Source organism: Sparus aurata, chromosome 5, assembly GCF_900880675.1.
Source record: "Sparus aurata chromosome 5, fSpaAur1.1, whole genome shotgun sequence".
Taxonomy (NCBI): Eukaryota; Metazoa; Chordata; class Actinopteri; order Spariformes; family Sparidae; genus Sparus; species Sparus aurata.
In genome coordinates this window covers 36,827,102-36,854,366 of record NC_044191.1, presented here as the reverse complement: position 1 = coordinate 36,854,366, position 27,265 = coordinate 36,827,102, and the positions used below count along the sequence as shown (strand labels likewise).

The 27,265-nt window shown below is 44.8% G+C and overlaps 1 protein-coding gene across 2 annotated transcripts; it reads right to left on the bottom strand.

Moving 5' to 3' along the window:
* Positions 1–1,047: 1,047 nt before the first annotated feature.
* On the bottom strand, positions 1,048–22,221 carry dglucy (D-glutamate cyclase). Of its 2 annotated transcripts, XM_030416367.1 has the most exons (15): positions 22,071–22,221; positions 21,184–21,263; positions 18,019–18,172; positions 14,900–14,986; positions 13,970–14,117; positions 7,177–7,327; positions 6,527–6,649; positions 6,216–6,446; positions 5,777–5,894; positions 3,671–3,813; positions 3,283–3,382; positions 2,974–3,122; positions 2,767–2,886; positions 2,146–2,306; positions 1,048–1,956 (listed from the first exon to the last, which is right to left on the bottom strand). In XM_030416367.1, exons 2-15 carry the CDS (start codon positions 21,254–21,256, stop codon positions 1,801–1,803), a joined length of 1,914 nt encoding a protein of 637 aa, XP_030272227.1. In that variant the 5' UTR covers positions 21,257–21,263; positions 22,071–22,221; the 3' UTR covers positions 1,048–1,800. The 2 variants fall into 2 exon arrangements, with proteins under 2 accessions (XP_030272227.1, XP_030272226.1); XM_030416366.1 differs by lacking the exons at positions 21,184–21,263; positions 22,071–22,221 and adding an exon at positions 18,499–19,326.
* Between the last annotated feature and the right edge of the window lie 5,044 nt (positions 22,222–27,265).

Here is a 27,265-nt window from a genome sequence, read left to right as displayed (position 1 = left end):
TTCTAATAACACTTCCGTAACTTTGCGTGACGAACAGTCTGTATGCACCGTGAAAAACAATAACAATACACCTGACTAATATGTTAAGAAAATAAAGCGGCTAATGCAACTATTGCCTGGACTGTTTACTTCCGCTCGGTGCCTCGCTGTTAAGGTCCGACGGTGGAAGCACAGATTATTTTTCGTTCGCTTTCAACTGACGACATTTTCTTCTCAACCTGTCAGTTTAATGTCAGAGTTATTTCACTTCATCACACGAGGAAATGTGGTGCTCTAAACTACTACTTTGAACTTACAGCTATCATTTTTGTTCCGAAAAACTACCATTCATTTATAATGAGATCTTTATCCACGAGCAGTGTCACACATGAGACTAATTTACTTTATTTGATTTCAGGATTTTAACAAATATGGGCAAGTTAGCATGAAAATACTGTTAAACAACTTTTAAAGAGTAACAGGATGATGTCACTAAGTTGAACATGAGAGCTGGACACATCTGAACTTCACTGTGGTGCAGTTAGACGACTGTTTCAAGGAAATACTGTTGCTAACATCAGAATAATACAGTAATATGAAGTAAAAATAAATGTAAGAAAACAAGGTTAGTTCAACAAAACTTGGTAATATTGTTTAAAACGCAGTTCTCCATTACAGGAACTCACGGCGACCTCTTCTCTACAGGAGGTCGTTTACGTTCACTTACAGAGATGTTGGTTGTTGCAAAAGATTTCATCCAGCAGGTGAACACGTTTCCACTGAGAGTTTCAGCTCGTTGTTTCTCGTGTTTATTTTGATCCTCTGGGTATTTTTCACTTATGAGACTTGAGTAAAGGCTTTGAAATGTTGCTGTGTCCTTTCTGACAGAACATGAAGAGTTTTGGACTGTTGGTTGGACAAATCAAAGTGCAGATGTCACTTTGGACTCTGAATTAATCTATTAGTGTTGAAGATAACTGAAACATCAATAATGTTGCAGCCCGACTCTAATAAAGACAGCAGTGTGAGAGTCAAGTTCAACAGCTGTAGAAAAGATCAACACACACAAAGACTTTGGGTCGTGATATTTAATCTAAAATATATTTTAGTCTGTACAAAATTCTAATCAAAAGTCATTTCCAGCAGTTTTTAAATATTTCTGACTACATTAATAAACAACGTCACTTTTCCAAGCAGAGAAACTTCATCATCATTTTTTGCTCTTTTCCATCAGAAAGTGACACAAGTGTGCTTCAGTATTATTGATCTGAAGTCATCAGGTTTGTGAACAGGAACACACACACTGTGTATTTATATCAACACATCATAAAAGACATTCATGAGGCTCAGCAGTAAAAACAAAACAGTGGAAGGCAGATTCATTCAACAGCCTCATTCTGGCCCTTTGCTCTTTTTGTTATTAGCCCAGTCATTAGTTGTGTCTGTGGATAAGCAGAAGCTCTGAACAGCCGCGAGTCACACCAATTATTTCTGAAAATAACAAGTTAAATTTAATTTGTTTAAGAGTTTGAGAGTTATTTAGGTCATTATCACAGAATAACAAATGAGACAACAAGATCTTTTTGTCCAGAACTTAAGGAGACAAACTCTGTCTCTAAAATAATAACATATTTAACTCTGAACAGTTCAAGACTTCAGAACAAAACTAGTCTTATTTCATTAAAATGAACCCAGGCTGTTTGAGAGAAGGTAACCAGCAACCTACTGAACTAATAAGGTGTTTCTGTTCTTCAATTGTTGTAACACGTTTAAGTTCTGAGCTCTGCAGGTCAGACACGAGGAACGTCACAGTCGGCCCTTCTAACAGTAGTTTGATCCCCGCGTGACCTCCAGCAGTCTGCTGATGATGTCAGAGTGTGTGGGGTGAAAGGTCAACCCGTCCACCTCCATGGCCAGGTTACCAGTTTTCCCGCTTCTTATCCCGAAACTCACCAGAGTGGAGAGGATGGACTCCTCCTGGTGGAGGAACAGAGGGAGTGCAGGTCAGTGTGAGGCCGCCTCGCTGACTTTATTATTCTGTGATGATGACGAGAATAACTTCTGATCTCATGAAAACAAATCAAATGTAACTCACTATGACGAGGAAATGATATGTTTGATGGTGTGTGTGTGTGTGTGTGTGTGTGTGTGTGTGTGCGTGGTCACCTTCTCCACAGACGGCAGGTTAGCGGTCCAGTCCTGCAGCTGGTCTCGGGGGGCTCCCTGCTCCGCTCCCAGTCCTCTCCTCAGGTACCTCTGGTGGGCGGGGCAGGTGTGCAGCAGGTAGAGCCCACAGGCCACCGCGTATCCTCCCCAGTTAGACACTCCTGCAGGAGGGAGGCACCCGTGAGGTTAGACTTCCCTATCAGAGTACTTTACCACTACACAACATGTACTGTAGCTTCAGTTTGGTCATTTAAAATAACTGTGATAAGAAGCAGGAAATGTCTGAACAACTTTAACACGGTGAAGGAAAATGTCTGTGGGAAAAACTGACAGTTGTAATTTGGACAGAGTGACATGACTATAGATGACCTGAGGTCAGTAAAAGACTTGAATGTCTCAGTTCCCTTCGTGTGTGAAGTGATGATCTACGAACACATTCCTGAAGCACAAACACATCAGAGAGTCCAGTGGAGACAGAACCAACGCTTTCAGACGAGAGGATGACGAGGATTCCAACCCCGAGCATCACCAGGAGAGATATTCATCTGCTTTATTACATATTATGTTTTGGTCGTAGTGATATAATCTTCTGTTTGTACAGTCAGTGTAAAGATTCCGTACCGGCAGTGACGGCGAAGTCGGCAGGAACATCACAGGCGATGAGACTCCCTTTGGGCATCAGAGTGCTCACCTTCTCCTTCAGCTTACCCATCCCCAGCTCGTTACCTCCATCACCGATCCCTAACAAGAAGAATGATTATAATAATAATCAGGATCTGAACTACAGAAACAAACGGTGACATAAAGAAACAGAGTGTATGACGCGACCTGTCGTACTGATCCCTGGTATCTCCTGGGCAGCGATGAACAGGTCGTCGATGGGATCCACCAGATGTTTGATGTTTATTCCTCTCATGTTGTAATAGTTTCCGTCTCCAGCACGTCCACTGCGCTCGATCGCCACCAGGTGGTCGTACCTGGAATCACAAGCACATGACTTTGACACTCGTGAAGCTGACAGACGCGACGTGACTCATTCTGCAGGTAACATGTCTACTGACTGGAACATCTCTTTGTTCAGATGTTCAGCTGTACATATCAGAACCGACCCGGACTAGTCGTGGAACTCATCCTCACCTGGGTTTACTGCGGTCTCCATGGTGACACAGGAAGTGCAGAGCAGAGTCTGGGCCGCCGTCTTCAAAGGTGACCAGTGGCACTGCAGTTTTCAGCACACCTGAAATTAAAGAGTCATTAAAGCAAGAAGGAGCTTTTTATCTTTAATCTTGTACATTGATCAGTTTATAGAAAACCTGGATGGTAACTGTGCAGTAAGACTCTTAGTGGTGGTGACGTTTAAGTCATGTGACCGTGATGTCGTCTGTTTGTAGGCTAACATTAGCTTCTTATTGCTACGCAGTTAATTCACGTTCCTCTGTGAAGATTATCTCGTCAGAATCATAAACTTGTGTTTGTCACAGGTTATTTTTGATGTTATGAATGTAACATTTAAAGTCTTTCCCACCCGTCCTCACGGCTTCATCGATGATGGCCCGGTTCATGTCCAGGCCTCTCTTGTCCGTCACCATCGTGACCTGTTTCCCTAGCGACAGCAGCATGGTTGCCATGGCGATGGCTCCCGGTGGGCCATCGGTCTCGTCGGGAGGGCTGAAGGGGAAACACCAACAACAATCAATACTTTGATCGACACATTGATCAATACTGAAGTTTCCTGGATGTTGTTGTGCTGTGATGCTTCCTGTTTCAGCTGATGGAGCAGTTACCGCTCCGTGTTTCTACGTCTTTTCATTCGTTTATTTTCAACGAGTGCTTTTAAAATTCAGAACATTAACACGTCTCTTCCTGTGAGCGACAGTCGTGAGTCATTTTCAGTGTAAAGACTGAAGTTTGAAGTCCAGTGACAATATGTCATATATTAGATTTAGTGCAGAGAAACTTTCGACCTGCTTGAGATCATTTAAGATTGTTTTAATGTATTATTTTTGTTTCTTAAATGAGAAACAATCACTTTACTTTGGTAAAGAAACAATCTGCTGATATTCACAGATTCTCATTGAGGATCACTGCATCCAGCTCTGCGTGGTTCCCCATGACAGGCTGCGTCTGATCGCTCCTCTTCTCACTGAGACGTCACGCTCTGACTGAATCATTAACTGTGTTTCAGCAGAGAAAGTCGAGCTGCTGACAGAAACGTCTCCAAACAACGTCAGTTCAAATCCTAAGACGTCTTCTGCAGAATGAAGGTCTGATGACCAGCTGACGTCCTCACAGTGTAAAATCGTCTTTCAGCTTCAGTCTCAAACGTCTGAAGAGTTTTTAAGTCAGTCAACTTTTATTTACTGCAGCAAAAACTACAGAGAGGATTCAAACCTGAAGGAGTCGTGTACTTTACCAGGAGAGCTACCAGCAGCTTTATTAAAGGAGCAGTCTGGAGTTTTATAGAAGAAATTAAAACTTTTAATATTCACAATATTAATGAGTAATAATCCAAACTTTGTTCCATAATTGAATAAACCAGCTGTTCTCTCAGGAGAATGAGGTCCTAGAACACTGTTTGAAGCTAGAACAGTGGCAGGGTCCGCCACATATAAACAAAGTAAAACAGTATAAACTGTGTTTTCCTTTAAGGTCAGTTTGTTTATTAAGGCATGGAAATGAAGAGGGGTTGATCATGTAGGATCTGTCTCTTAAAGTGAAACTTTAAAGATTTACCTTATTTTCGTTTTCGATTTTGCTTTTCAATGGAGTGCTACGGGCACTTTTACGCTAGCATCAAAATCTCTCTGTTTAAAACAGTAAGAAGACTCGACACAACATGAAACTTCTCTACACATGAACACGAGCATTGAGAACATTGTTTGTTCCGCTCGCCGCCGTCCTGCCAGTGGAGAAGTGTCGATCTCAGAATGTGACGTAACCTGGAGGACAGTTAAGGTGGAACGCTCCTAAAGCTTAGTTCCATATAAATGCAGGATAATTTGTTGTTTTGTTTGGCCTTGAAGTTGAAAAAGGAGCCTCATATAAGAAACAATACTAAAATCAAAAGCCGGAAAAGTCACGTGAGATCTCGCGTGGATAGTTGTTGCTGGAAGACAGTAGTTCCACCTTAACTGTCCTCCAGGTTACGTCACATTCTGGGATCGACACTTCTCCACTGGCAGGACGGCGGCGAGCGGAACAAGCTACTGCTAACGTGAGTTGTTCAGAAACCTTCTTTTTAGTAAACTCTGTGTACACAAACAATGTTCTCAGTGCTCGTGTTCATGTGTAGAGACCCTGGTGATGCTACCAGCAAAGTTTCATGTTGTGTCGAGACTTCTTACTGTTTTAAACAGAGAGATTTTGATGCTAGCGTAAAAGTGCCCGTAGCACTCCCATTGAAAAGCAAAATCGAAAACGAAAATAAGGTAAATCTTTAAAGTGCTTCTTTCATCATAATTATGCTTTTACATGAAGTTTGACTCGGTACATTCACAAAAAAAAGCCTCGGTTGCTTTTTGGTGAGAGTTTCACTTTAACAACATGTTGTGGTGACTCCACCTCGGGACATCAGCCGCCTGATGACTCTGTAACCACACACAGTTGTGTAGCTGACAGTGTGTTTATGTACCTGTGCTGGTAGTGTGTGGGGAAGCCGGTTGTTATGGCAACAGAGACGGCGTGGGAGAGTGACAGACAGGAGCGCAGGAGTTCATCCTGAAGGAACAAAGCTCTGATCCCTCGCTGCCCTGAACACAGACACAGACACACACCAACACCAGTCTGCTGAGTCACTTCTGTCACGTCTCACACTTCACACAGATCTCTCAGCAGATGTTTCTAACATACAGTCTCATGTTTTGTGCCAATTCTTCTTGTTTCTGTTTCTGCATTTCATAACTGTTGAACATTAAACATGTTATTGCCACAACTGCAGCGACATGAGACGTCACTGCAGTCAGACGCTTTCATCACTCTGGACTCTGTACGAGCTCAATCATTAGCTGCTGAAATAATATTCCACCACCACCCGTTTCCTTAAAGAGTGACATCACTTCCTGTGTGCTCACCTGGGTCCTCTCCGATAATCGTCTCCAGCTGTCTGATTCTCTCAATGGCCCTCTGAGACGCCAAACTGTACAGCAAGGGATTCTGGGACAGCAGAAAGCTGCGAGGGATCAGATCCAGACTGTGATCCGAGGTGGGGGAGTGCACAGTGTCAGAGGGTGGAGGAGAGGAGGAGTCTGGGACGTCTGTCAGGAACATGCAGCCCGGGGAGTGACTGAACGCCAGAGACGGCTCTGAAAGAGACGGAGCAGGAAACACTGCAGTCGCTGAAGAGGTCGTGGAGTCGGAACAGAAGAACAATCAGAGGACTCACTGCTGCTGAGGATGGCCTCTATGGCAGTGACTCCACAGGCCCAGAACACCGGGACGTCGCCGGGCTGCAGCTCCACTCCGTCACCATAGTCGGGTCTGGACAGGTCGGGTATCCCGAGGAGCGCTGCACACACACACACACACACACACACACACACACACACCCCCCCCCACACACACACACACACACACACACACACACACACACACACACACACACACACACACACACACAACCCAGAGTCACACAGCGGAACATGAAGGTATAAAGTGTAAAGGGACGATGTCATTGATCCTGTGTACTCTTGTATGTTATCTCCAACATCTTCAGAAGGAAATACCCTCTGAAAAGAACAGAGAGTGGACGTGACAGGAAAGAACCCTAAAACTCCAGGACAGGATAGGAAATCAGGTGTGAAACCAGGAGCCCAGAGCTCCGGGTCAGCCTGGTCCCGGCCGGGATCGACTCCAGTTAATTGTGTTGCTGCCTGAGAGAGACAACAAAGTCTTCAAAGACTCTGAGCAACTCTGAAGAAGTGTTGGAGCAGGATCCGGGTTCTGCAGGCCCATTCTCTGGACTCCTGTGACCCAACACTGTTCACTGCATGTGTGTGTGTGTGTGTGTGTGTGTGTGTGTGTGTGTGTGTGTACCTGGGTCTCCTATATGTACAGGGGCTCCATGTGCCAGCGGGTTGAGGTGAGTCACCTCCACTGTAGCGTCCAACATGGCAGCTGGAACAGGACGCATGGTGACCACTAGGGGGCAGCAGAACACTCCTGCAGGAACACAGGGGACTGCAGTCTGCACACACACACACACACACACACACACACAGACACACAGACACACAGACACACACACACACACACACACACTTTTTTACAGGTTTTTCCTTTCCAACTCCAAAATCCAGGGCTTTTCCCGGTTCTGGTCGTGAGTTTTTTTTAGTTTGGCCCTTTGAGCTAAATTTCATTATTTTGTGATTCTGTATTCTAAACTCAGGATCACTTCATGTTCACTGGGTTGGGCAGAACCTTCTGCTCCGTATGACACGATATCAGTCTCACTTCCTTCACTCAGCTCAGCTCAGCTGAACGTCTCGCGGCTGCCCTGCGACAGGTTTGAGGGCTGAACTTGTCTAAATTCACAACTTAAGCATTTGTAGAGTTCAGCTTGACCCGACATGAACCTGGAAAAGTTCTGGCATTTTGGGTGAGTGGGCAGCTTTCCCACTCTTTAGTCTCTCATGTTCCAACTGGTTTGAAACATTCAGAATAATCATATATCTGCAAAAACAACATTAATCATTAAACATGTCGTCTTTGTTTTCAGCTGAGTCAGAGATGATCTCACTCTCTTTGAAAACCATCTCTAGTCTAGTCTCTAAAGTCTCTAGTTGTTCTCTAAAGTCTCTAGTTGTTCTCTAAAGTGATGCAGAAAACAAAATGTCCTGATTTACAGCTGGGAACAAACTGGGATCACACACACTGTGTTTGGTGTTATGATGCACACAGTTGTGTCCTAAATATTGGATGTCTGTGAGAACAGAAGCACATGATGTCTGTGTTTATCTCTCACACAAAGAACATGAGGACAGAATACAAAACACCAAGATACAATACAGATACACTTCATCTGATCTGGACCTGTGCTGATATCTGGACCCGTGCTGATATCTGGACCTGTGCTGATATCTGGACCTGTGTGCTGATATCTGGACCTGTGCAGATATCTGGACCTGTGCAGATATCTGGACCTGTGTGCAGATATCTGGACCTGTGCAGATATCTGGACCTGTGTGCAGATATCTGGACCTGTGCAGATATCTGGACCCGTGCTGATATCTGGACCTGTGTGTGGATATCTGGACCCGTGCTGATATCTGGACCTGTGCTGATATCTGGACCTGTGTGCTGATATCTGGACCCGTGCAGATATCTGGACCTGTGCAGATATCTGGACCTGTGCAGATATCTGGACCTGTGTGCAGATATCTGGACCTGTGCAGATATCTGGACCTGTGTGCAGATATCTGGACCTGTGTGCAGATATCTGGACCTGTGCAGATATCTGGACCCGTGCTGATATCTGGACCTGTGTGTGGATATCTGGACCCGTGCTGATATCTGGACCTGTGCTGATATCTGGACCCGTGCTGATATCTGGACCTGTGCTGATATCTGGACCTGTGCAGATATCTGGACCCGTGCAGATATCTGGACCCGTGCTGATATCTGGACCCGTGCAGATATCTGGACCCGTGCAGATATCTGGTCCTGTGCAGATATCTGGACCCGTGCAGATATCTGGACCTGTGTGCTGATATCTGGACCCGTGCAGATATCTGGACCTGTGTGCAGATATCTGGACCTGTGTGCTGATATCTGGACCTGTGCAGATATCTGGACCTGTGCAGATATCTGGACCTGTGCTGATATCTGGACCTGTGCAGATATCTGGACCTGTGCTGATATCTGGACCCGTGTGCTGATATCTGGACCCGTGTGCTGATATCTGGACCTGTGCTGATATCTGGACCTGTGTGCAGATATCTGGACCTGTGTGCAGATATCTGGACCTGTGCTGATATCTGGACCTGTGCTGATATCTGGACCCGTGCAGATATCTGGACCCGTGTGCTGATATCTGGACCTGTGCAGATATCTGGACCCGTGCTGATATCTGGACCCGTGCAGATATCTGGACCCGTGCTGATATCTGGACCCGTGCAGATATCTGGACCCGTGTGCTGATATCTGGACCTGTGCTGATATCTGGACCTGTGCAGATATCTGGACCTGTGCAGATATCTGGACCTGTGCTGATATCTGGACCTGTGCAGATATCTGGACCTGTGCTGATATCTGGACCCGTGTGCTGATATCTGGACCCGTGTGCTGATATCTGGACCTGTGCAGATATCTGGACCTGTGCTGATATCTGGACCTGTGCTGATATCTGGACCCGTGCAGATATCTGGACCCGTGTGCTGATATCTGGACCTGTGCAGATATCTGGACCCGTGCTGATATCTGGACCTGTGCAGATATCTGGACCTGTGCAGATATCTGGACCTGTGTGCAGATATCTGGACCTGTGTGCTGATATCTGGACCTGTGTGCAGATATCTGGACCTGTGCTGATATCTGGACCTGTGCAGATATCTGGACCTGTGTGCTGATATCTGGACCTGTGTGCAGATATCTGGACCTGTGCTGATATCTGGACCTGTGTGCAGATATCTGGACCTGTGTGCTGATATCTGGACCTGTGTGCAGATATCTGGACCTGTGCTGATATCTGGACCTGTGTGCAGATATCTGGACCTGTGTGCTGATATCTGGACCTGTGTGCTGATATCTGGACCTGTGTGCAGATATCTGGACCCGTGCTGATATCTGGACCTGTGCAGATATCTGGACCTGTGTGCTGATATCTGGACCTGTGTGCAGATATCTGGACCTGTGCTGATATCTGGACCTGTGTGCAGATATCTGGACCTGTGTGCTGATATCTGGACCTGTGTGCTGATATCTGGACCTGTGCAGATATCTGGACCTGTATCTGGACCTGTGTGCTGATATCTGGACCTGTGTGCTGATATCTGGACCTGTGTGCTGATATCTGGACCTGTGCAGATATCTGGACCTGTGCTGATATCTGGACCTGTGTGCTGATATCTGGACCTGTGTGCTGATATCTGGACCTGTGCAGATATCTGGACCTGTGCTGATATCTGGACCTGTGCAGATATCTGGACCTGTGTGCTGATATCTGGACCTGTGTGCAGATATCTGGACCTGTGTGCTGATATCTGGACCTGTGTGCTGATATCTGGACCTGTGCAGATATCTGGACCTGTGCTGATATCTGGACCTGTGTGCTGATATCTGGACCTGTGTGCTGATATCTGGACCTGTGCAGATATCTGGACCTGTGCTGATATCTGGACCTGTGTGCAGATATCTGGACCTGTGTGCAGATATCTGGACCTGTGCTGATATCTGGACCTGTGCTGATATCTGGACCTGTGTGCAGATATCTGGACCCGTGCTGATATCTGGACCTGTGCAGATATCTGGACCTGTGCAGATATCTGGACCTGTGTGCAGATATCTGGACCTGTGCAGATATCTGGACCTGTGTGCAGATATCTGGACCTGTGTGCAGATATCTGGACCTGTGCAGATATCTGGACCCGTGCTGATATCTGGACCTGTGTGTGGATATCTGGACCCGTGCTGATATCTGGACCTGTGCTGATATCTGGACCTGTGTGCTGATATCTGGACCCGTGCAGATATCTGGACCTGTGCAGATATCTGGACCTGTGCAGATATCTGGACCTGTGTGCAGATATCTGGACCTGTGCAGATATCTGGACCTGTGTGCAGATATCTGGACCTGTGTGCAGATATCTGGACCTGTGCAGATATCTGGACCCGTGCTGATATCTGGACCTGTGTGTGGATATCTGGACCCGTGCTGATATCTGGACCTGTGCTGATATCTGGACCCGTGCTGATATCTGGACCTGTGCTGATATCTGGACCTGTGCAGATATCTGGACCCGTGCAGATATCTGGACCCGTGCTGATATCTGGACCCGTGCAGATATCTGGACCCGTGCAGATATCTGGTCCTGTGCAGATATCTGGACCCGTGCAGATATCTGGACCTGTGTGCTGATATCTGGACCCGTGCAGATATCTGGACCTGTGTGCAGATATCTGGACCTGTGTGCTGATATCTGGACCTGTGCAGATATCTGGACCTGTGCAGATATCTGGACCTGTGCTGATATCTGGACCTGTGCAGATATCTGGACCTGTGCTGATATCTGGACCCGTGTGCTGATATCTGGACCCGTGTGCTGATATCTGGACCTGTGCAGATATCTGGACCCGTGCTGATATCTGGACCTGTGCTGATATCTGGACCTGTGTGCAGATATCTGGACCTGTGTGCAGATATCTGGACCTGTGCTGATATCTGGACCTGTGCTGATATCTGGACCCGTGCAGATATCTGGACCCGTGTGCTGATATCTGGACCTGTGCAGATATCTGGACCCGTGCTGATATCTGGACCCGTGCAGATATCTGGACCCGTGCTGATATCTGGACCCGTGCAGATATCTGGACCCGTGTGCTGATATCTGGACCTGTGCTGATATCTGGACCTGTGCAGATATCTGGACCTGTGCAGATATCTGGACCTGTGCTGATATCTGGACCTGTGCAGATATCTGGACCTGTGCTGATATCTGGACCCGTGTGCTGATATCTGGACCCGTGTGCTGATATCTGGACCTGTGCAGATATCTGGACCTGTGCTGATATCTGGACCTGTGCTGATATCTGGACCCGTGCAGATATCTGGACCCGTGTGCTGATATCTGGACCTGTGCAGATATCTGGACCCGTGCTGATATCTGGACCTGTGCAGATATCTGGACCCGTGCTGATATCTGGACCCGTGCAGATATCTGGACCCGTGTGCTGATATCTGGACCTGTGCAGATATCTGGACCTGTGCTGATATCTGGACCTGTGCAGATATCTGGACCTGTGCAGATATCTGGACCTGTGCTGATATCTGGACCTGTGCAGATATCTGGACCTGTGCTGATATCTGGACCTGTGTGCAGATATCTGGACCTGTGCTGATATCTGGACCTGTGTGCAGATATCTGGACCTGTGTGCTGATATCTGGACCTGTGTGCTGATATCTGGACCTGTGCAGATATCTGGACCTGTGCAGATATCTGGACCTGTGTGCAGATATCTGGACCTGTGTGCTGATATCTGGACCTGTGTGCAGATATCTGGACCTGTGCTGATATCTGGACCTGTGCAGATATCTGGACCTGTGTGCTGATATCTGGACCTGTGTGCAGATATCTGGACCTGTGCTGATATCTGGACCTGTGTGCAGATATCTGGACCTGTGTGCTGATATCTGGACCTGTGTGCAGATATCTGGACCTGTGCTGATATCTGGACCTGTGTGCAGATATCTGGACCTGTGTGCTGATATCTGGACCTGTGTGCTGATATCTGGACCTGTGTGCAGATATCTGGACCCGTGCTGATATCTGGACCTGTGCAGATATCTGGACCTGTGTGCTGATATCTGGACCTGTGTGCAGATATCTGGACCTGTGCTGATATCTGGACCTGTGTGCAGATATCTGGACCTGTGTGCTGATATCTGGACCTGTGTGCTGATATCTGGACCTGTGCAGATATCTGGACCTGTGTGCTGATATCTGGACCTGTGTGCAGATATCTGGACCTGTGTGCTGATATCTGGACCTGTGTGCTGATATCTGGACCTGTGCAGATATCTGGACCTGTGCTGATATCTGGACCTGTGTGCTGATATCTGGACCTGTGTGCTGATATCTGGACCTGTGCAGATATCTGGACCTGTGCTGATATCTGGACCTGTGCAGATATCTGGACCTGTGTGCTGATATCTGGACCTGTGTGCAGATATCTGGACCTGTGTGCTGATATCTGGACCTGTGTGCTGATATCTGGACCTGTGCAGATATCTGGACCTGTGCTGATATCTGGACCTGTGTGCTGATATCTGGACCTGTGTGCTGATATCTGGACCTGTGCAGATATCTGGACCTGTGCTGATATCTGGACCTGTGTGCAGATATCTGGACCTGTGTGCAGATATCTGGACCTGTGCTGATATCTGGACCTGTGCTGATATCTGGACCTGTGTGCAGATATCTGGACCCGTGCTGATATCTGGACCTGTGCAGATATCTGGACCCGTGCTGATATCTGGACCTGTGCTGATATCTGGACCTGTGCAGATATCTGGACCTGTGCTGATATCTGGACCTGTGCTGATATCTGGACCTGTGCTGATATCTGGACCTGTGCTGATATCTGGACCTGTGTGCAGATATCTGGACCTGTGTGCTGATATCTGGACCTGTGCTGATATCTGGACCTGTGCAGATATCTGGACCTGTGCAGATATCTGGACCCGTGCAGATATCTGGACCCGTGCTGATGTCTGGACCTGTGTGCAGATATCTGGACCTGTGCAGATATCTGGACCTGTGTGCAGATATCTGGACCTGTGTGCTGATATCTGGACCTGTGTGCAGATATCTGGACCTGTGTGCTGATATCTGGACCTGTGCTGATATCTGGACCTGTGCTGATATCTGGACCTGTGTGCTGATGTCTGGACCTGTGCTGATATCTGGACCTGTGCAGATATCTGGACCTGTGCTGATATCTGGACCTGTGCTGATATCTGGACCTGTGCTGATATCTGGACCTGTGCAGATATCTGGACCCGTGCAGATATCTGGACCTGTGCTGATATCTGGACCTGTGCTGATGTCTGGACCTGTGCTGATATCTGGACCTGTGCAGATATCTGGACCCGTGCAGATATCTGGACCGTACCCTGAACATGCTGACGTTGGTGCCTTGCTCCACGTTCCTGACCGGGACTCCGGCCTTCTTCATGCTGCCCTCGAAGCCAAAACTGCAGCCCAGGTAGAAACACACCATGTCTGACCACGAGCCGCCACTCGAAGCCTCCGACGTGTTCCTGGAACACGAGGAAGAGACGAAGTGAAGCCAAGATATGAAAAAAACAAAGTGTGTCAGCTGACTGAACGGTGATGACACACGACTGACACACGTTCTCTGAAAGTGACACATTCACAGCTGGAGTCTGTTCAGCACCACTGAGCAGCGCCGCTGGACCGGTCGGGTTAAAGTGATGTTGGGTTGTACGAGGTTCTGACCGTCAGCTCTCCGTCCGTCAGGAGCAGCACGTAGCGCCGACAGCAGGACGTGTTTCAGCCAGCTAAAACAAGACGCACCTAAAACACGTATCATGTTCAGTGTGCTTTAGGTTTTGAGGAGCCTGTTGGTTTGGTTTCGCTCCCTCAACATTAACAGATGTATGTTTCTTCAGGTGTGTCGTCTGTCGGAGCTACCTGCTGCTCCTGACAGACGGAGAGCTGACGGTCAGAACCTCGTACAACCCAACATCAAGAGACCTGCAGTAGCATGTGAAGGGCCTTGCTCAAGGGCACCTCAGCAGAGCTAATGAGGGAAGGGGAGGTTTATAGGTGCTGCCTTCCACTTTCCCTTCACAGGTTTATCCTGCTGGTCGAAGGGATTTGAACCAGCGACCCTCCGGTCACAAGCTCTCCTCTCTAACCTTCAGCCCATCATGGTACCGACAGAACATGTGCTGTCTCACTTCTGAGTTAAATACATTTGGACCGAGTCACGAATGCAGGCGATTCATTCATTCAGTTCTCATCTGTTATGGAGGGTTCAAACCCGACAGAAGGATGTGAACACGGACAGGAAGCGTACCTGTGCTGCGTGCTGGACGTCTGCAGGCTGGACACGGTTCTCACCAGCCGGCCGTCTTCATACACACAGAACTGAGAGACGTCCGTCCTGAAGACACAGACGGACACGAACACACATCATGTACATTATGTTCAGTCAGCAGGATCACAGAGAGGTGCAGAGACCTGACCTGAGGGAGCGACAGGTAAACATGTCGGTAAATACCTGAGCTGAGAAACATGTCTGCAGTAGTTTGTTTTTTCCCAGCTGATACTGATTATTAGTCAACAAGCAGATCAATAACAGATAACTGGAAACAATATATTTACAGTAAAAACAAAAATCTTGCAGTCAAAGTGGAGAATAACCTCTCAAGTTCTGTACTTCAATTTTGAGGTTCTGCTACTATGTCCACTTTATCTGACAACTTTAGTTACTTGTTAGGATTTACACATTTTCATTATGCCCCTTTATGCCCCACCCACCACTTAGCATGTCCCCCTGTGACCCCGGCCTACTAAACACACTGCTCATGAACCTACACACACATCGTTCATTGCTCCTTACATTATGACGTCTGCCAGACTTAGATGCTTTAATATTGCACAACACATATAGATTGTCTTCTTCCATCTTTTCCTATTATCTCACATTATTAAAAGAGTACAGAGCACATATCCTGTTGACAAATGAGATGAGGGCTAACACATGGAGAGCAAAGCCAGGGTGTGAGAGAGAACACATTCACCTTTCACTGTCACACATGAAGAGGCCTTGAAGGCCAGCGATATCACCTCCTAAATCCCTTGTGCGTATGCAACAGTGAAGGCGCCATAAACAAAGGCAGATAGCGGGAACAGACAGACGAGGCCAGGAACATTTTGTTTTCTTCAACAGGGTGACGTCTTCAGGAATCAGGATCGTGTGCTGAGAAACTGGGACCAGTTTGTGCTCCACTGATTGGAGGGCTAAAGTCTAAACCACGGATCCTCCCCACCTTTTTTACTTGATTGTCCAGTAATAGTATTCATCCCATCTATATGATTGACAAATGACAATTCAACACATACATTGTGACAGCAATATATAATGTATTACATGCTGAAAGTCTGCATCTTTCTCTGGGCAACTGGTTGCTTGGCTTTTGCTGGCTGCGATTTTTCAAACAGAGAAAGTCTTGATCAAGCTTTTTGCTTAATGATACAATTCTTCTTATTAAATAGTTAACAGTACTCTGTAGTCTGTCTTCTCTGTTGGTCTGTCTACTTTCACCTCTCAAACAAACGAACACGCCTGACAAATTCTTTGCGTATTGTAAAGCGCTCTGAGCGGTCAGAAGACTGGAGCAGCGCACATCACCGCAGCATCTGCTCATCAGGACCTTTCAATGATTCTTCAACACTGTAGATTCATGTCTCTTCATTTGCTCACCTAAAATATCAAAGTGATTAGAAATCACTGGTAAATATGTCATGATGATGTCATGTTGATGTCATGTTGATGTCATGTTGAATGTCATGATGATGTCATGATGATTTCATTTGAGGGGGGGTGTTGATGTCATGATGATGTCTGTTGATGTCATGATGATGTCCCCTGATGATGTCATGTTGATTGTCATGTTGATGTCATGATGATTGTCATGTTGATGGTCATGGTGATGTCATGATGATGTCATGTTGATGTCATGATGATGTCATGATGATGTCATGTTGATGTCATGATGAGGTCATGGTGATGCATGGTGATGTCATGATGATGTCATGTTGATGTCATGATGATGGTGATGTCAGGTGAGATGTCATGGTGATGTCATGGATGATGTCATAGTGATGTCATGGTTGTAATGTTGATGTCATGTGAGGTCATGATGATGGTCATGTGATGCATGTGGATGTCATGATGATGTAATGCTGTCAGGTTGATGTCAGGATAGGTCATGTTGATGTCATGATGATGTCATGTTGATGTCATGATGATGTCATGATGATGTCATGTTGAGTCTCCGGGCTCCTGCTGCCATGAAACACTGACAGATCTGATCGTCACACCCTGGGCTCTGCTGGATCATTGCTCTCCCCTGTTTTCTCCTCATATCTATATTCTGTAAATCTTGATCCCTCTCTCTGTCTGTTACTAATCATCTTGTGTGTCCTGCCCTCTTCCAGGTCAACATGGTGGACAGGAGGTCGTCTGGCTCGGGCTCCACTTGGTGATGCCTCGTCCTGCTCGGTCGTCTCCTGGATCAGCTCACTTTACATAACTTGTATCAGACTTTCTGTTGATGTAACTTGTAAACTGTGAATTGTTGCTCTTTTCTGTCCACGCTACATCTCTTGCATGTCTGTCCGTCCTGGAAGAGGGATCCTCCTCTGTGGCTCTTCATCAGGTTTCTTACATCGTTTTTTTATCCTGTTTATAGTTTTTTTTTCAAATCAACAAGTTTTTCCTCACTGGAGGAAAAGGAAGGATGTCGTTCACTGTACAGACTGTAAAGCACATTGAGGCAATGTGATTGAGATTTTGGGCTATATAAATACAACTGATTTGATTTGATTAATCAGATCATTAATCCAAGAGATCAGAAGAGAATGAATTACCAACTGTTAACTGATCATTTGTTGGATGTGAGGTTTGTCTGTTGGGTTTTGGACTGTTGGCTGAATAAAAGAAGTGACATGAAGACGTCACTTTGAGCTCTGAGGATCTGTGACGAGCACGCTTCATTTTTCTTTCACATTTTATAGATGAACCGATTCATCATGATTCCTTCAGAGGCTGCAGCTCTCCAGCTGAGCCACGAGGAGAAAGTCTGGAGTCAGTGTCTAATTATCAGCTGGTCCGTCTGACGTCAGCTCAGCACATCCTGGTGAATGTTTGACAGATCGGCTCGAACATTAAACGAGTCGTGACGTGAAATCAGCCGACACTTGTTGAGACACAAATCAATCATTCATCACCAGGAAGGAGAGAAGCGAGATTCTCCTCAATCAACCACCACTCGCTAATTATTCTGAACGACTCGCTGACAAACGCATCGTCACAGCGGAGCAAGAAGAAGAACAACACACAGTCAGAGTAACAGACGTCAGTGTGACACCTGCTCAGTGTGTGTGTGTGTGTGTGTGTGTGTGTTCTACCTGATGTCAGCATGTTTGGCGAGAGGTGGACAGGAAGTCTCTCCTGATTGGCTGCGATAAAGGAGGGGCAACGGGGCAGGATTTCTGTGACAGAATGCCTCAAAGTCGTCGGCCAGGTGACTGGGCAGGATGACGACGTTAGCCTGCTGGTATCCTGAACACACACACACACACACACAAAAGTCAGGTGAAGTGTTGTAGTCCACAGAACAGTTCTGGAGCTTCACAGTTAAACAGAGTTGCAGCATTCTGCTGAACAACTGAAGCAGCTGAGACTTGATTTAAACATCAGAAGTCTCCATCAGCTCGTCTGCTGTGATCTCAGTCTGCAGCAGAGAACACATCACTAACTGATCTCAGACCAGATCTACAGCTTCATTAACATGAAGTCTTCACGAAGCTGCTGAAGTCATCACACAATTAAACTGTGATTCTGCACGAGACCAACACGGACCTGCAGTTTATCTTTTAGATTCTTACCGTTAGCTAATCCAGTCGTGGTTCTGATTCTGGGATCTTCCTTCCTGATCAACAGTCTCAACTCAGCAGGACTCAGAGAACTTAAGTGAACCGACTTCTCCATCACAGAACAAACACCTCAAGAAGCTGCTACAACTCCTACGACCTCCTGATCTACAGAGAAACTGACTTCTGCTGCAGTGGAACTACAGCGGCAGGACGTCTCCAGCACTCTGTTATCTGTTTCAGGTTAATGATCAAATACAGAAGGCTTGGATGTGGTTAATCTTTGATCTCTGAGTGTTTTAAAGAGCATATCTGTTGAGATGAAACAGTGCTATCAGAATAAAAAGGTTTCTGAAGAGAGAATGAGAGGCAGTGAGCTGATCCACATCAGTTAACCCTGTAGCTGAGAACTGCTTGTCTCATCTCTACATAAAACTCACTTACTAACTATAAAATATGCTCCCACCCCCCTGGACCTTCCCTTTATTGTCATGATCATCCAGGGCTTGCCACTTATTATTCTCATTCTTGGTTGTGTTCTTAAGAGCCTACAAATGCCTCACCCAGGCCCCTTCCTTTCTTTGGCCTTGGGGGATCTGTGGAAACACCTGTTATTAGAAAAGGTTGCATCCAACAACAGCTGGGACTGCAGGGGATGTTCCAAAATATATTCATATATAAATAAATATTCCTATGGGTGATCCTGACCCAGCATCTTATCTGCTACCACAACCCGACTGTCTGAACACAGAGTAAAATACCAAACTTGATGTGTCGGCTTGTGTACGCGGTCTCTCGGTAGCCTCTTTTAGATAGAAAAGGCAGCACATTTGCTCCAAGATAAAGGCAGCAGAGCCGGCCTGTCTTTCTAAAACGGAAGCGTAATATTCCTCCTTTTCCAAAAGCCGCCTCTGAGGTAGAAGTAAACATGTGACGTGACGTGAAGCTCGAAGTTGAGCTGTGAACAGTGACAGTGAATTTGTCTTAGCAGTGACTGTTAGCAGCTTGCTGCAACAAGGACAGCTACAGAGAGCGAGGAGACGCTAGCATCTCCTGGATCTCAGCGGCTGTCCAGTTCATCTTAATGTCCGCAGATGAAATGATGGACTGACTGCTGATCAGCTGTTTCCTGGTTTTAAAACTCCCCGGCTGTGAGTCGCACAACAGTGCAGGTCATCAACACCTCACTGACGTCTTGGATTTACAGCAATGAAGGTGGAAATAAGTGCACCCTCCAAGGCGGCAAATCGACGGACCAAAACAGACCCCCAATATTCCGCCTTCTGTCTAAATCTGCGGACCGAGGCTTGCTGCCCAGTATAAAAACGGCTAATGAGAGGACAGCTGGTTCTGGTTCAGCTCTGTGAGTTGCTCTACAATGTTTCAGTTAGGAGACAACGTCACCAACGACTCTGTTGGCTGTGACGTCACTGACTACCAGACAAACAAGCTAAACAACAGCACTCGGAGAAACTCCAACAACAGTTCTCACCAAAAACCTTCGACTCTGTCAACGACCTGCGACTTGCAAATGATCTGAACAAGTTCTCCCAGCTCAGCAGGACCCTGGGCCTCTCCACTTCACACCTCTGGGTCCTCCTCCTCTACCACAGTGACGGCTCTCTGTCTGCAGGAGAGGGACGTCAACAAGCTCTTCAAGAGACAGAACCCACGCAAAGCAGCCGGACCAGACTCTGTCCCTCCATCCACCCTGAAGCACGGCGCTGACCAGCTGTCTCCGGTGTTCACGGACATCTTCAACACCTCACTGGAGACATGTCATGTGCCAGCCTGCTTCAAAGTCTCCACCATCATCTCCGTCCCCAAAAGCCAAAGACCACAGGACTGACTGACTACAGACCCGTCGCCCTGACCTCTGTGGTCATGAAGTCGTTTGATCGCTTGGTGCTGTCCCACCTCAAATCCCTAACCAACCCACTCCTGGACCCCTGCAGTTCCCCTACAGAGCCAACAGGTCTGTAGACGATGCAGTAAACACGTCCCTGCACTACATCCTCCAGCATCTGGACTTAACATCCAGGACCAAAAATCTCACCAAGGAAGCTCAACAGAGGATGTTCTTTATGCAGCAGCTGAAGAAGTTCAACCTGCCAAAGACGACGATGGTGCACTTCTACACCTCCATCATGGAGTCCATCCTCACCTCCTCCATCACCGCCTGCTACACTGATCTTTTATTTTTTTTAATCTATTTTGTCATTCCTGTACAGCTCTCCCATCTGGATTCATCAGTCATCCCACACTTACGTCTCTGTTTTGTTTATTTTATAATGTAATAGTTATTGTTTATTGTCTTCAAATGTCTTATTCATCAAGACAAATTCCTTGTTGGTGTAAAATCCTTCCTGGTAATAAACCTGTTCCTGTTTCTGATTCTGATTATGAAACGCTCGATCAATAAGGTCCATTAGTGGAAGAGGAAGATTGTGAAGTTTGATTTAGTTTTTTTTTTTTTTTTACAAATAGCCACAAATTCATCAACCATGACAATAACAGTCAGTTGCAGTGAGATACAGACGGGTCCAACAAAAGCTGCCAACTGTATCACAATAACAACCTGCTGTGATCTGAAATCACACACTGTGCTGCTGAGTCACAGTCACACAGTCAGTTCCACTTCTTAGATCTCTTACATTAGAAACTTGGGTTTTATTCATGAACAGAAGAAGAAGTGTTTACCTGAGCTCACAGCACAGCTCCAGACTCTCCTCAGGTGTCTGAGGCACCCGGCGGCTCTGACAGCCGTCAACATGCTGCAGCTACAAGACAAAGAGTTCGTTCAGTTCAACGTCACATTATCACAGTCAAACCTGCGTTTACGTCATTCAGGATGTACAAACGTAAAGAGCAGAGTGAAGACTGATGCTGCTGCTGAGGAACAGCACAGCTGATGGTGCAGACGGCTGCTGGGTCACTTCTCTCTTCACATAAAGGACCTCTGGTTGAACATTTAGCACACCATCGAACATCGCGCTCAACTGGACCACAGGACCAGAACAAACTGGTTCTACTGACGACATGTTAATGGTGGGACAAACTATCGCTACAGCAACATATGATGATACTTCTGTGTGATAAACACATCGAGCTGAGACTCTTTTTGTACAATGTTCATCAGTTAGTGTCAAACTCTGTGGACCTGATGCAGTGAATGATACAGAAATTCTGCACTTTGCCTCGTCAGCAGTGTGTCGACTATCTCAGGATCACTGCATCATGATGTCATCGTTGTCATCATCCTGAGGGTTACACACCTGTGCATCTCCACAATTTACTGTGAATGTCTTTAAAGGTTTTGAGGAGAAATACAGGAAGCTTTCAGTGATGACGCATCAGACTGACAGAAACCAGAATTATTTGGAGGTTCTGGCATCAGAGACAACATGAGGAGTTCATCAGAGTGACTTCAAGCCACAGACTTTATCTTTGAAAGATGAAAACAAACTTTAAGACGGACTTTAAACAATAAGATCAGACAGGCTTTATCAGTGACGCCGCGACTCACTGACGCTTTTTACAAGAAAAGAAACTTCTTATTTTGTCTTTAACGACGTTCCGGCTCCCACCTCACAGGCTGCGGATTAGATGGACCCTTCACAGAGCTGTGAGTCCGTCAGCAGCCACCATGTCTCAGTGTTTACACTTCTTCTACTTCTGTGGTGTCTGAGCGTCTGTCATGATGCATCACTTCCTCCTTCGGGTTCTTCTTCTGGTTCTTCTCCTCGGGCTCCTGTGAACAGCGCCAGGCTCCGCAGAGTCTTCGTAGCGGTGAAACGGTGTAATTACACCGTCACGTGACGCGCTGCGGCCCAAAAAGATGTTTTTTAAAATGAAAACACCTGTAAAAACATCTTTTTGTCTTTGTTTTTGTTTTTGATTGCACTTGTAAAAACATCTATATGCCCCAATTCCTGACTGACCACTTGTGTTTTTCTGTCTTTCATGTGCCCCTTTATTCATTTACTCATGTTGTTTCTGTTTCATTCTTTATTAATTACTTATCTCGTGATTTTAGGTTTTAAATGTTTTATTTGCCTGTTGCTACTGACGCTCAGTTTAGCTTATGTAAATATCTATGAACATGTTCAGGATGTGACTTTCTGACTGATGTTAAAGTTCAATGAAAAGAGAGGTGCAGAGGTGCACTCGCACTCATCCACAGAACAATAACATTCCAGGTTATTAAAACAATCCAAGATTCAGCTGGAAGGTATGTCGTTACCCAGCGTAACCTCCTTTCTCATACATTAAATCTGGTCAGTGTTTACGGCCCAAATGAGGATAAACCTACATTTCTGGAAGATCTCTTCCTCAGTTTATCCGCTTTACGAGGCTCATTTATTATTGGAGGAGACTTTAACTGCACGTTGAATCCGGCAAAAGATCGTTCTACTGGCCATGATACTTCTAAAACGACAACAAGGGAACTGCTGAAACAATACATTGTAGATGCTAAGATGAAATGGATATAAATGAAAATGATGATCCAACAAAACAAAGAGATCTGTTGCTCTTAGGAGCTGAATATAATAAACTCTCTGCTGATAAAGCAGCCAAAAGCTTAATATGGCTGAAGCAAAATTACCACAATCAAGGCGAAAAAGCCGGGAAACTTTTGGCATGGAGAATTTAAAAAATACAGTCTGAAAGAGCGATTAACAACATAATGACTTCCTCTGGAAATCTGACAACTGATCCATTGGAAATGAATAGTAGATTTAGAGAATTTTATGAACTTTTATACAAATCAGAAAACCCTGTACCTTCTGGAGAACAGGACACATTTCTTGATCATTTACAATTTCAAACTTTGAAAAATGAGGCCGAAAAGGAATTAGATAATGATTTAACAATTGAAGAGATATCACAGTCTATTCAAAATAGGTGCCAGGGCCTGATGGCTTACCAATTGAATTTTACAAAACATTTAAAGAAAAATTAATTGTCCCCCTTTTAAACATGTATAAAGAATCCTATCAAAATGGAACTCTTCCAACCACTTTGAGGTTGGCAATGATAACAGTGATTTTGAAACCAGGAAAACCTCCTACGCGATGTTCCTCATTCAGACCGATGAGCCTGATTGGCGTTGATACAATAAATCTATGTAAAATCTTAGCAAGGTTAGATCCTTATATCCCAAATCTAGTCCATAATGACCAGAATGGTTTTGTGCAGAAGCGCCAAGGTTTTCATAATATTAGAAGGGTTCTGAATATAATTCATGAAAAATTTGATGCCAGAGATACAGCAGTATTGTGGCTGGATGCCCGACAGGCCTTTGATAGAATAGAAAGGCCGTATCTATTCAGCAGAGATGGACAGAGTACTCGACCCCAGTACTTGAGTAAGAGTACAAATACTACTGGTCAAAATTTACTCCGTTACAAGTAAAAGTAGCTCAGTCGACATGTTACTCGAGTAAGAGTAAAAAAGTACTTGCTTTTAAAGGTACTTAGGTATCCAAAAGTACATGCTTTTAATTTACTTTAAGTAAAAGTAAGAGTAAGAGTACATTTCTTATGTTTCACATCAATGAATTACTATAATTTCTAAATAAATTTAAGGACCTTTTAACTCTTGTTTCTGAGAATGAACTCTTTGAAACCACCTGCACTGATGTGCTCGCTTTTAGAACCACAATGTTATATAAAGCCTGCAGAAACACCTATAAAAACAAATACAATGAATGGGATCACAGGAGGACAGCAGATGTTGCAGATGTTTATTAACAATCATTAAAACTGTAACCAAATGAACCTGCACCGTCCAACTAACTCTCTATCATTTAGCTAAGTTGGGAACTGGAACCCCCTCAGAGACCAATGTTGTCCCCAGACCACTGGTTGAGAATCACTGCTTTACAAAAAACTACATGATGCAGACATTGTCGCGGTTTTGTGTTGACAAACGCAGTCGAGAGCGTGGCTACTTTGGTGGTATCCTTATGGGGAGGGATGACGTATTTCCGCTTTTACGTAGATCCCAGTGGAGAGCGTGCACTGTGATAGGTTTCCTTCTTTGACAAACACAGCTTGTGTCCAATAGTATTTTAGAAAAAAAAAGAAAAAAGAAAAAAAAAAGAGCAGACCTGAAAGTAACGAGTACTCTTCAGCCTTCCTAGAAATTAACTCGAGTAAAAGTAAAACTATTCGTCTTGGAAACGTATTCAAGTAAGAGTAATAAGTACCAAAGAAATCTAATACTCAAGTAAAGTACAAATCCTCTGGATATGTACTTAAGTAGAGTACTCAAGTACATTTACTCCGTTACTGTCCACCACTGCTATTCAGTGTCTCACAAAGATTTGGATTTGGGAAAAAAAAACGTAAATGGATTCAGATACTTTATACAAACCCAACAGCTAGTGTTTTAACAAATAATGTAGTTTCAAGACCATTTCTTTTAGGGTGTTCTACCCGGCAGCGATGTCCCTTATCACCGATACGTTTCATATCAGCCGTAGAGCCACTGGCCATGACAATAAGGACACAGACGGGCCTGTCGGGCATCCAGCTTGGAGAACAGGAACACCGAAAATCCCTACATGCCGATGACGTGAATCTTTTTTTTAACAAATTTAGCTGTCAGTATACCCACTTTAATTCAGCAGATTGAACTTTTTGGTCAATTCTCTGGTTACAATATTAACAACTCAAAATCGTCAATATTGTTCTTAAATAAAGAAGAAAGATTGAGACCAGTTATAGATAACCCATTTATCAACGCAAAGGAGGGATTTACTTATCTTGCTGTTAAAATGACCACTGAAATTAAAACAATTGTCCCAACAAATTATGACCCATTGGTGGATGAGGTGAGGGAGATATTAGACCGATGGATGACAATGCCCATTTCAATGATTGGCCGAATTAACATAATTAAAATGAATGTATTGCCAATATTTTTTATATCTTTTCCAATCACTCCCACTACCACTACCAAAATCATTTTTTAATAGACTTAATAGCTTATTCCTGAAATGTAGTTGGAACAATAAGAAATCCAGGTTGAGACTTAGGCTGTTATACCTGCCCTATGAAAGGGGAGGTTTACATCTTCCAAATATGAAATGGTATTATTGGTCCGCTCAGTTGCGCTCTGCAATGTTCAAAGTCTTTTCCTGCTTGGGTGAACATTGAGCAGATGTCAATACCAAACCTTCCAATTGTAGGACATACACTGCTTGATAATAAGGGTAATTAATCACTGGTGATTAATCATACACTCATAAATGGGGCACCACCTTCATTGTTTAGCTATTTTGAATTATCCGAAGGACATTATTCAAAATCCAACTGTACAAGTTTGGCTTGCACAGTTCAAATCAATTCCAAATCAATTTATTCAGTCTCATATTCTGAAGCAGTGACTTCTTTGCACATATCCATCAGTTCTCCACATTAAAATTAAGTTCCAGACAAAGACAAACATTTATATATGTTAATTGGCAAAATAATTTGGGGTAAAATAAATGAAATGACAATTTTAGACGAACAACAACAGATAAAAAATGTAAAGTTTGTAATAAGAAAAGTAATAAAGTTACGTGACCGTTGGCAGATGGTAAAGTTGAAAGGTTGGGGTTTTTATATATTAAATATTACGGGAGTAATTTTTAACACTAACGAGACCCTAATCTCAATTCTCTTAAGTTCATAAGATAGAAGTCAGAACCTAGATAGAAGTCTAGGTGAAAGTAAGTTCCTCCAGCACAGTGTTGGGCATGTTACTTTTAAAAATTAATTAGTTTTAATTACTAGTTACTTCTCCCAAAAAGTAACTGAGTTAGTAACGGAATTACTCCACTATAAAAGTAATTACTTACCAGGAAAAGTAATTATTGCGTTACTGCAGCGATGAGCTGGCGACTCATCCAGGGTGTGCCCTGGCCAGTGAGTAAACTGGATTTGGCCCCAGTAAGCCCCGCAACCCCTTAGGTGTAAAAAAGCGGCAACATCCCGCAGCCCTCACGGATAAGCGGAAAGAAAACGGAACGGAACGGAATGTTTAGTTTATTTTATGTCTAGTTCAAGTATTGTCAGTGATTTATTTAGTGTCTGTTTGTTAAATATGTAAAATTACTAAAAAATATTTGTGAAAAAAAAGAAAACAAAACACAGCAATTTCCTAAATAATTTCCCTCTGAATTCATGTCTTCTGCTTTATATTTTCTACAGTCTGTTAATTATTCTCTCTTTCTTCAGATACTGATACGACACCTAACCAGTCTGCTGTGAATGCATTAAACTCTCACCATTTCTGGAAATTTGTGTAAGATGAGGCTAAAATGTCCTTTCCAGTCCAACCTCAATTAAATCCAGAGCTGCTGTTGACCCATCTGAAGTACAGACATGTTTTTGGGCTCTTTTGAAAAGTTATGAGCTGAACAGTCAGACGTTCTGCAAGTGATTCTCTCTATGGGAGCTTGAACACACCGAATTGTTTTATTTTTTCTCGTCCTTAACTGAATGTTTTACTGCTGAAATCAGCCGGCAGCTGAGTTGTAACTGACCTTGTTAGCGGGAAAACACAATGGGTCCACATGATAACGTCTTTCACGGTGGAAGTTCAAATGTAATAACAATATATAAATATGCAATGCCTGGTAACAAAAGAAAATAGAAAGAAAAGCAATTTTATGCCCTCAAAGAACCCTTCTAGAGAATAACAGGAGTCAAATCAAACAATGTCACATTACAACCTGGACAGTTTCGAAAAATACTAGATCTTCTGCGTGGTGTCACACCTTTTCTGGTCT

Excerpts from the sequence above, each read along its gene's own strand:
- dglucy (XM_030416366.1), bottom strand. The coding sequence starts at position 18,601 with ATGGAGAAGTCGGTTCACTTAAGTTCTCTGAGTCCTGCTGAGTTGAGA. Across the intron at positions 3,814-5,776 it reads CCCACACACTACCAGCACAG|CCCTCCCGACGAGACCGATG; the intron begins GTACATAAACAC and ends TTTCCCCTTCAG. Across the intron at positions 1,957-2,145 it reads ACCTGCCGTCTGTGGAGAAG|GAGGAGTCCATCCTCTCCAC; the intron begins GTGACCACGCAC and ends TTCCTCCACCAG.